At 34.2% G+C, this 9,925-nt stretch overlaps 1 protein-coding gene across 2 annotated transcripts; it reads left to right on the top strand.

Annotated features, from left to right (window-relative positions):
- Positions 1-3,220: 3,220 nt before the first annotated feature.
- On the top strand, positions 3,221-7,584 carry LOC118041327 (protein PIGMENT DEFECTIVE 338, chloroplastic). Of its 2 annotated transcripts, none has more exons than XM_035048724.2 (8): positions 3,221-4,197; positions 4,522-4,596; positions 4,682-4,753; positions 5,297-5,377; positions 5,496-5,593; positions 5,698-5,823; positions 6,912-6,960; positions 7,063-7,584. In XM_035048724.2, exons 1-8 carry the CDS (start codon positions 3,280-3,282, stop codon positions 7,228-7,230), a joined length of 1,587 nt encoding a protein of 528 aa, XP_034904615.1. In that variant the 5' UTR covers positions 3,221-3,279; the 3' UTR covers positions 7,231-7,584. The 2 variants fall into 2 exon arrangements, with proteins under 2 accessions (XP_034904615.1, XP_034904541.1); XM_035048650.2 differs by having other exon boundaries at positions 6,912-6,975.
- Positions 7,585-9,925: the final 2,341 nt, after the last annotated feature.

The following is a 9,925-nucleotide window of genomic DNA, read 5'->3' as shown; positions in this document are numbered from 1 at the left end:
TCAACCATCTCACTTTTTTCTTGTCGTTATCTGCCGAAAATCAATATCATTAGGTGAGTATTAGTTGGGGGTTGAAAAATATGTTGATAATTGCACGTCAGCATTTTTGGCTATAAAAGACCAAGATAGGTCGAATATATCACCTCGGTGCATCCAATGCTGGCCACGCAATTCAAATCCAATATCAAGCTCTCAGACATTGCATGTGTTTTAGATATTAAGAGTCAACTTATTGCTACTATAAACTTGACTGTCTGGTTTCTGATTCGGGCCTGCTGGTGGAATGTTCGGGCTTGCATTTCTAAATAATTTAGCTAGAGAATTCTTATTTGATTTTTACTAGACGTACTCGACAGGCACCGTCATTGTTGGAAGCTTGCAAGTCGGCAATTGTTCCCTTGTCTGGGATTGTTCTGTTCAATTATCGCAAGTTCTAGCAATAACCCCAAATGGACAACATCAAGGTTTTGTCTGAAAATCCGACTCGCCATGTTAATTCTAGATGGCCAAACTTTGTAGTTTTCCTACAAGGAGACTTAGTTTTAGAGTTGAAATGTTTAATTTTCAAGTTTTGGTTTTACATTAATTACTTGTGAAAACATTGAAAACAGGGATGATGATATCACTGACTCACAAAAAAAAAAAAAAAAAAAGAACTGTTATGTAATCCAAAATTTAATTGGCCTTCGAATAAACAACTAAAACATTCCTTGTCGGTTTGAATAAACAAATAAATCGTTTTTAAACATAAGAGATTGCTTTGTTTGATAGGAAGGAAACTCATTGGTCCATGGTTTAGATTAAACTCCCACTATTGATAAACACACATCTACCTTGTACTAACTTATTCACCGTATTGTTTATTCATGTATTTAAAATTATATTTAAGTGTGTTTTAAAAGTACATATAACTTTTAAAAAATATTAAATTAATGTATTTTAATGTTATTTTATAGTTTTGATGTGCTAAAATAAAAAAATAAAAATCTAAAAAATTATATTTTAATATATTTTCAAGTGAAAAATACTTTTAAAAAACATAATATATTATGAAAACATTGTACAAGTCTCTCTCTCTCACTCACTCTCTCTCTCTCTCACACACATATAAAATTGATTTATTAAGAAGAATATTTGTAGCACAAGAGGTCAAGATTAAACCTTTTTTATTGCAAAGAAAAAGATGGCATGCTTTGTCGTGATCATGGTAGTATCTCCACATTCGAGATTGGGAAGATCGAAGATACCATTTATAATTAAGTAGTGCCTTTGATGGGCCATACAAAGCATGTTTATCCATGGTCCCTCGAGATTGAGTGGAGTCTCCGACAGACAGATGATAATTTTAAAAGCTTCAACTTTCTTGAGCTCAGCATGTAGTGGAACATTTTTGCTTGGCAGAGAAAAGAGAGAAGGTTTCCTCGCTCCAAAACTTGTTTGTCCTCGGTTGCTAGGGTTCAAGAACGAATCGGAGCTTGGGCTAGTTCATCTTTGTTTTTACGTCAAGAGAATTAAGGACATAAGGCTAGAAATACAGAAGCGTTGAGCCCAAGTAGATAAGTAAATACGACCACTCCAAATATTTGTAGAGAGTAGCCTAGCAAAATTCTTTCACTAGGCCTTCCTCGATCCAGATCCTTTCCAGGCGACGCCGTGACCCCGTCAAACCCATACAAACGCCCCTTTTTCTCGAAAGCATGGATATAAAACTCGGTCGCGAAACTTGTAGATATTATCATTATAGGAGAAAGAACTTTTATTTTTTAAAAAATTGTAGACTGTAGTTGTTATCATTTGAGTGTTTTAAACTTTAAATTTGATTTATGTTTTGAGTATTTGAATTATTATCACAATAATTACTTATCATCGAGAAAAGATAATTGTTCATAAAATCTCAATCACTTGATTATCAGAATTCAATATATCTCACTCTTTTATATTTTAACAATAATATAACTATAAAAATAATTTTTTTTAAAAAAATCTCTATATAAAACTAAACAAGCAAGGGTAGAAAATCACTAGTGTATATTAGATTAGATACTATACTAAAACTCCTAAGTAAAATATTGTAACAATGTTTTTTTTTTCTTTCCTCCTTCAACCTTTTGTTTTCAATTATAGTCTTTTATGCCTAATTTGTCAAACTTTTGATAAGGATTGAATCAATTCAAAAAAATAATTAAATTATAAACACAAAGAGAAAACCCATGATAAATCTAAAATTATATGGCAATTTTTTTTTTACCCTCACACTCTCCATTTTATTTCTTGTATAGTTATGCAGTTTTTGCAATTTTAATTTTAATTTGAAAAATTATTTTTTTAATTATAGTCCTCAAGTTTGTGAGAAGAAAAAGTTGTTATATCATGATAATGAGAGAAAAGGTCATTGATTGGATCACATTTTAAAGATAAAACAAATATTAATTTTAGCATCAACATGTCTAAAAAGGTTGATTGGAGTCAAAAGATGGGAGGGGAATCTTGATTTTGTATTTTTCAACCATTTTTAGGGTTTTTTTGGTTTGTTAAATTGGTTTTGGGTTTTAGAAGAGTTTATTAATTGTTTTTTGGTAAAAATAGTTTGAAAACATCCCCACTTAATTTTCCACGCACCAAGATAAATGATGTGTTGTATGTTCTTTTATATATATATATATATATATATATATATAAAGCATTTTTTCTTTGTTAAAGATAGATGTAAATAACAAATAAGATTTTTAATATATTTTTTTATATAATTGTATCATGTTTTTTCAATATTTTTATCTTCAATCATGTACAAAACATCATTGTGAGTTTATTATGTTAAACCAAGTCGATTTAATATATCATTCTTTTATTATTATTATTTTTTAATATCATCTTGAATTTATTTATTGTTAATATCTAAATCTGTTATCTAAATTGCATCCGAACTCACACAGCTGGATTTTTTTTTTTTTTTTTTTTATCATCTAGTTTTTTTGTTGTCCCTTTATTATTATGTTATTTCTTCGCATTTTAAATTTTCTATTGTCCAACCTGCAGCGGAGGTTGAGGCAATAACCTAGTAATATTTGCGCTTTCAAGACCAGCCAGAAGCATGTCAGGGAAGCCCAATATACTTGGGCCTAGGCACTGAGCCTGAGCATAGCCTGGCAGCATCTTTCAGCCCAATGAAGAACTGAACATGATAAAACACACAAAGTGGATAAAACCACGAGTAAAAACGGGAGGAGGTGTAAGCAGAGAGCTACGCTCATGAGGTGCAAAGAAACAGGATAATTAAAGATGCAAATCCTTCTTCTTCAACCCTGTAAGTCTCTCACTCTCTTCAGCTATTCACTACCATCCATTACTAACAGCTTAGCTATCACACATAAGAGGAGCATAGTCCATCATAACAAGTGTGCAAAACCCCCCTGTTTTCACTCATTTTGTAGTCTTGGGACACTTAAAGCCATTTTTTTGTCTAAGAATTCCCAACTTTGGAAAAGTTCCCTCGTTACATTATGCTCCCAAAATGATGTCTTTGATGATTTTTCGAGTACCCAACTGCCTGAAAAGGAACGGGATGATAGAATTCAAGTGAATGAGGAGCTTGAATTGTTAAATAAGCCATCTCCAGTGGTTTTTAATAATGGTTTGGATGTAGAAGTTGATAAAGAATCTGAGAAACCTGGTAAAGATGAGGCCTTGGCGCCTTTTTTGAAGTTCTTCAAGTCTAATGATTCATTGGATGAAGTGAGTGAGGATGAGCGTGATTTAGGTGTTGTAGAGGAGAGAAGTGGTGTGGATAATGAAGACAAGGAGGCTAGGAAGATTAATGTGGGCTATTATGAGCCAAAACCTGGTGATTTTGTGATTGGAGTTGTGGTTTCTGGCAATGAGAATAAACTTGATGTGAATATTGGGGCAGACTTGTTGGGTACAATGCTAACAAAGGAGGTGCTGCCTTTGTATGACAAAGACATGGAATTTTTGTTGTGCGATACAAAGAAGGATGTCAAGGAGTTCATGGTTAAAGGGAAGATGGGGATTGTTAAGGACGAGGTTGCAATGAGTCCAGGCCCCCCAGGGTTAGGGAAGCCGGTTGTGGAGACAGGAACAGTGCTGTTTTCAGAGGTTCTTGGAAGGACGCTTAGTGGAAGGCCATTACTTTCTACCAGACGGCTTTTCCGGCGGTTAGCTTGGCAACGAGTGAGGCAGGTTCTTTTCTCGCTTTCTTCCTTTCCACTTTGTTTTTTTTGTTTTTTTTTGTGCTGAAATAGCTTCTTGGTAAAATTCTTTAGATGATTCAAAATGAATTTTCAGACATAAATAGGAATCCCTTGTTTGTTGTTTGCGTTTTTCTTTCTGAGAAAAAATATGTCGATTGCCTTTGTAATTGAGTAAAATAATAAGATAGTTTTTTTTTCAACGCATTTCTCCGCAGCTTCTTACTGAAATAAAAACAATCGGGTTGGAATTGGTCCTTTAGAAATTAACTATGAAATTGAGGATTATTGTTGACATCTTACTTTGTGTCAGCAGATCAAAGATCTGAATGAACCTATTGAGATTAAAATTTCAGAATGGAATACCGGGGGCCTACTTGCGAGAATTGAGGTCTGTGTACCCTTTATGTATTTGATTTGTGTGTAAATGCATTGCATGCATAGTAATGATAAATTTTTGGAATTTGCTCTTTCAGGGATTGCGAGCGTTCCTTCCAAGGGCTGAGTTAATGAACAGAGTGAACAATTTTAAGGAGTTGAAAGAAAATGTAAAGTGCAATACCCTGGAATTTCTGGTTCTGAATTACTTATAATTTTTGTTTTTGTTAGGTGTTGATGCTTTAATCATTTAATAGTTGTTGCCACGTTGCATCAATCATAAGAACTTGTTCCTGGAATAAAATTGTATAAAATGCACAATCTTCTGCCTGTGGATTTACATTTCCATACTATACACTCTTTGCAATGATTTTCCGAAGCCTGGTGCATGTTTGTGGTTATTCAAGGCACCTGTAAGGATTAATTTTCCAAGGCAAGGCATTGGTGTTTCTATAATTAGATAACCTATCTGGATTTACCTCTGAATTTGATAGTAAAATCCTTGTCAATGCACCTAAAAAGGTGTTCCTTTCGGTCCACTTCATCAACTGTCTTGCTATAGGCCTCCCTTAGGTTGTGTCTTGACTGTACTCGTTATCTATGAATTTTGTTCTTGATTTTTTTTTTTTTTTTTTTTTTTTGCCAATCATGTGCTTTATTTTGTTGCATCTGTTGGATGCTTCTTGTGGATCACTGGTTTCATCATGGTGTAGGTGGGTCGCCAAATATACGTGCTGATTAAACGAATAAATGAATCGAATAATGAGTTGATACTCAGTGAAAGGGAAGCTTGGGTCAGTTTCCTTGTGGCATTCTATTTTACTTTTCTCCCTTGTTGTTTGAGATTTTGATTTTGGCTAAAAAAAAAAATTCTAATGAAGAAGCTCTATGAATTTGTGTACAAAATTGCAGGAAATGATAAACCTCCGAGAGGGAACACTTCTTGAAGGAACCGTTAAGAAACTTTTTCCATACGGAGCCCAAGTAAGAATAGGTGAAACTAACCGTAGGTGAGTTCTTTATACTTTTAGGTTGCAATTTAGTATATATATCACAGCGTATTGCTGCTCCTCACTCGTAAAGAAGTATCCTAATATTTATTGATCCATTTCAGTGGGTTGCTGCATGTCTCAAACATAACTAGGTCTCGCATTTCATCTGTCAGTGACTTGCTTAAAGTTGACGAAAAGGTTAAAGTCCTTGTTGGAAAGTCAATGTTTCCTGACAAAATATCTCTCAGGTAATTGAGGAGTACTCAACTGCTGGATGATGCATCTAATTTTCAGAATACTGGTCAGTCCAATGATAGAAAGGAACCATCAGAACCTTTTTTCGTGATAAAATACAAGAGTGATGCATGCAAGACTTTCTTTCCCTCTCTTTTTCCATATTTGGAAATGTACAGACACTTTAAAAATAACATGTGGTGCCAGTTCTGGAGAAAGATTCTTATTTATCATCATGAGAGATTATTTTCCTTAACAATATAGGAACATTGCTAGAGAGGAGTGACTTCAATGTATGGAAAAAGAAAAGGGGTAACGAAACAGTTTCGGTCCGCCAAAAACTCAATTTTTTGATAAATTTTGGTCAGCCAGCAAAATCAGTTTTGTTTATTTTGCCAGTTATTTAGTTACAGAATTTTGTTGTTCATTGAGCTGTGCATTGCAATGGTTACATAAGATGTGGAAGTCACTTTTTATGGGCCTAGTATTCTCCTATGGGCAACAAAGATTGCTATTTAAATAGCACAGAATATGTCAATGTATGCTTTTTTTTCCCAGAACATCCTAAATTTACAATTTAATTGTTAAATGAATCATGTATTTAGATACCAGATGGTGCCCTTCACCTCTTCAAATGAGTTTCCTCCTTACTCTTAGTGTTTAGCTATTTGTTGCTGATGGAAAGTCTTTTAATTCCCTTTAGCAAATTTGACTCAGTAGGGCTATGGATCTTTGATTAGTGGAACGATCCGATCATAAGTGCTTGAATCTCTGTGAATCAATCTTGATATTGCACCCTCTACACATTGAATCTGACTTCTTTTGTTTAGTTTATACACCTCACAACTGTGCTTGCAGCTCATTTGAATTTCTTTCCCAAGGGAAGCTCGGACGGATATTAGATGGCTTTTACTTGGTTTAAATTCTGTGTTTATTGTGCCTTCTATGGGACTGTTCAATCGTTGCTAACCTTAACATTCAAAATCTTGAAGATTTATTTGCATATTTTCACCAAATCTTTCTCTCTTTTCTTTTGAATTTGTAAAAGTGCCAAATAGTGGTACCGAGGTAACGACGTATTTTGCTTGCATGTACCATGCAGTATTGCTGACCTTGAAAGCGAGCCTGGTCTGTTCGTATCAAACAAGGAGGTCGGATATTTTCTGGTTTGTTTACATTTTTCATTTAATCCTGTCTAAAATGAGACTGAGTACGACTTTCATTGGTAAAATTTGTGTTTTTTTTTGGGACAGAAAGTGTTTGCTGAGGCAGAAGAGATGGCAAAGAAGTATCGGCAAAAGCTTCCAGCCAGTTCAACAAATTTGAAGCCAGAAATCCCACCAAGCAAGAATGCCCTATCTTCTGACACTGAGGCAACATTATATGCAAACTGGAAGTGGTTCAAATTTGAAAAGGAGTGAAAGAAGCCGGATTAATTTTGAACTTTTGTACCATCCAACCAGAACATGGAGGACTGGGGCCCGGCGATCTTCTCTCACCCTAAACTTAAACACGGTTCATCATGGCAAAAGGGAAGAACTCTTATCAGGCCATTATTCTCTACGGGCAACGCAAAATAATTTTTTGTGGCTTGTGACTTCTGTGTTTCTGATTCAAAATCAGATTGGAAGGTCCACGAAAGCATACGGCGATCACAGCATGGAAGCGCGTAGTTCTGTCCAATATGTAACATGCATCTAATCGTCCTTTTCATATTTTTTTAGTACCATACGGTTTTATTATTCTACAATAAATTATCATATTCATTCATTTCATCTGGTTTTACTTATTCAATCTGTCACTGACCGGAAAAAGGGCAAAGATAGTTTGAAATGGTAGTCTCTTTTCATCTATATGGAATTACCCCGATGAGGTTATGTTTGAGTTGGTTCATCCGTTTAGTCTTGTTATTATATATATATCGTTGTTCTTAATGTTTCTTTTTGGTCCGTTTGATTTTATCATCATGTTTAATGCACGTTGTTTTTGCCTTCGCTGGGAAAGATCGTCTATGTTCCTTCACCTTGATTCCATCAAAAAAGTGATATTATAGTATCAGGGTCATAAGAATGGCGCCCCCGCCCTTTAAAATCTTAGTGTGCACCGTTGATATCCATTTGTTAAGAAAATATATAAAAAATCGACGTATGACAGCTTGACTCCATGGTTTGGTGTGACAGCTTCACCGAGTTTTACTTGTGCTGGTGACCAGAAGAGAAAAATCGGTATTCAATCTTTGTTTAGCAGAAAGCTACGAGGACTTACCAACCCTAGCCTGATCTATTTTTGTCTCCATGCTTTCTTCTGTTACTAAACAAAGAATGTCTTTCTTTTGTTTTCAGGCAGGGGGGTTTACAAGTATTGTTTGTAATCCAAGTTGAAATGGCCTAGTTCAATAGGGTTTGGGGCTCCAGGAATTTTAAAGATGAAGAAAACATATAAAGTCAATCTGTAAAAGCCATTGCTGCATAATCATCTGCGCAAGGGATCTGTTTGCTAGCACCGGAAGCAAACTTTTGCTTAAGGATCATCAATATATTTTAATTTTATCCTACTTTTTTCTTGTTAATTCGAACCAACACTTGCATGTTAATCATTTTCAAGATGCCTGAGAGCGAAATATCCTTCCGGACAGCTAGCCTTTTTGCACAAAAGAAAATTAGTTCTAACCAAATTAAAAAATAAAAAATTCCACATTCCTTGTATCCAGCAACTCAGCCGAGTGCAGACCCATCTCCATGCCTTGATTTATGGTTCTTTAAATCTCAGTGAAATGTCAAACACAGTGATGGAGTACAAGCCAAGCATCTATATACTTTCTGCTCACAGTTACTTACCTTGTTCCCTGGTCTGTTTGCCTTGCCATCTCTCTAATTATTTAGCTAACAAAGATAAATGAAGAAGGATAAGAGAAATCCCTCCGATCAATTTTCCTTCTTATCAAACTAAGAGTACACTCAGCCCCTCCCCTCCATACCTTTCTCGTTCTCGCAAACAGAGTCTAAAACAAATACTATATCTCATCTTCAACTGCTTCCTATTCCCTTCATAACGAACCCTAACTATTTATTCATAGATGCACGATCGTCCGAGATCGTAAATCATAATCAAGGGGGGAGAGACGAATTAATGAGATAAATGAGATTTCAATTCAGATTTTGTATATTCTAATCATGGCTTGCATAATAGAGTATACATTAATACGGCGCCGTATCAAACCGGGAGCTAGCTTCATTAAATTAGAAGTCTACTTTTGGACCCCTTTTTTGTGAGGCTTGCTCCTTAACAGGGAGCTAGCTCGACCACTGCAGCACAGTTTTTATATTATATGTGTAATAGCTATTTGAATCGTGTTTTATTATGGGTTATAAATTTTTTTAAAAAAAAAAATTGGATATATGATTTATTTTCATGTATTTTTTTTATATAAAAAATTTAAATTATAAATTGAAAAGCCCATATAGATCGTTAACAATAACTAAAAAAAATTAAAAAAAAAAAAAGATATAAATGTATTAATCACATAAAATAAGATATTTATTCGGCTACAACGCCATATCCAACAAAAATATTTATAATAATAATAATAATAATATATAACTTGTCTAACCCAAGTTGATATATTTTTTAGTGTATTCAAAAAAAAAATTTCTTCTATAATAATAATATATTTTTTTCAAATATAATAATAATAATAATAATTTTTAAGTTTACCCTTCAAATTAAATCTATGGTTTTTTTTTCAATATTAATTTTCTTTCAAATTTATTAATTATTATATTAATAATAATACAAATAATAACATTTATCATATTATTAATAATATTAATAATAATAAACTTATTCAAGTTTAAGTGAGTTTGACTGAAAGATCGCATCTAAAAGCTTTGAGTCTCTCTTAAATACCAAACCCAAAAGCCTTGGCTTTGGCTCCAATCTAAAGCCATTAGAGTTGGGTGAAGACATAAGACCAAAGAATATTGGGTATTGATGCAGCCCCATTAACCCAAGGTATAGATGTCTGACCCAAGTGTCTTGGGCCACGGAGGTCATAAGACTTAAGGGACTTAGGTTTACGCCCCTACCACTTCCAAACAACTTGAGCCAGACGCTCCT

This window comes from Populus alba, chromosome 14 (genome assembly GCF_005239225.2).
Source record: "Populus alba chromosome 14, ASM523922v2, whole genome shotgun sequence".
In the NCBI taxonomy this organism is placed as follows: Eukaryota; Viridiplantae; Streptophyta; class Magnoliopsida; order Malpighiales; family Salicaceae; genus Populus; species Populus alba.
Note: the sequence above shows the minus strand (reverse complement) of the source record. Positions and strands in the feature narration are given on the sequence as shown.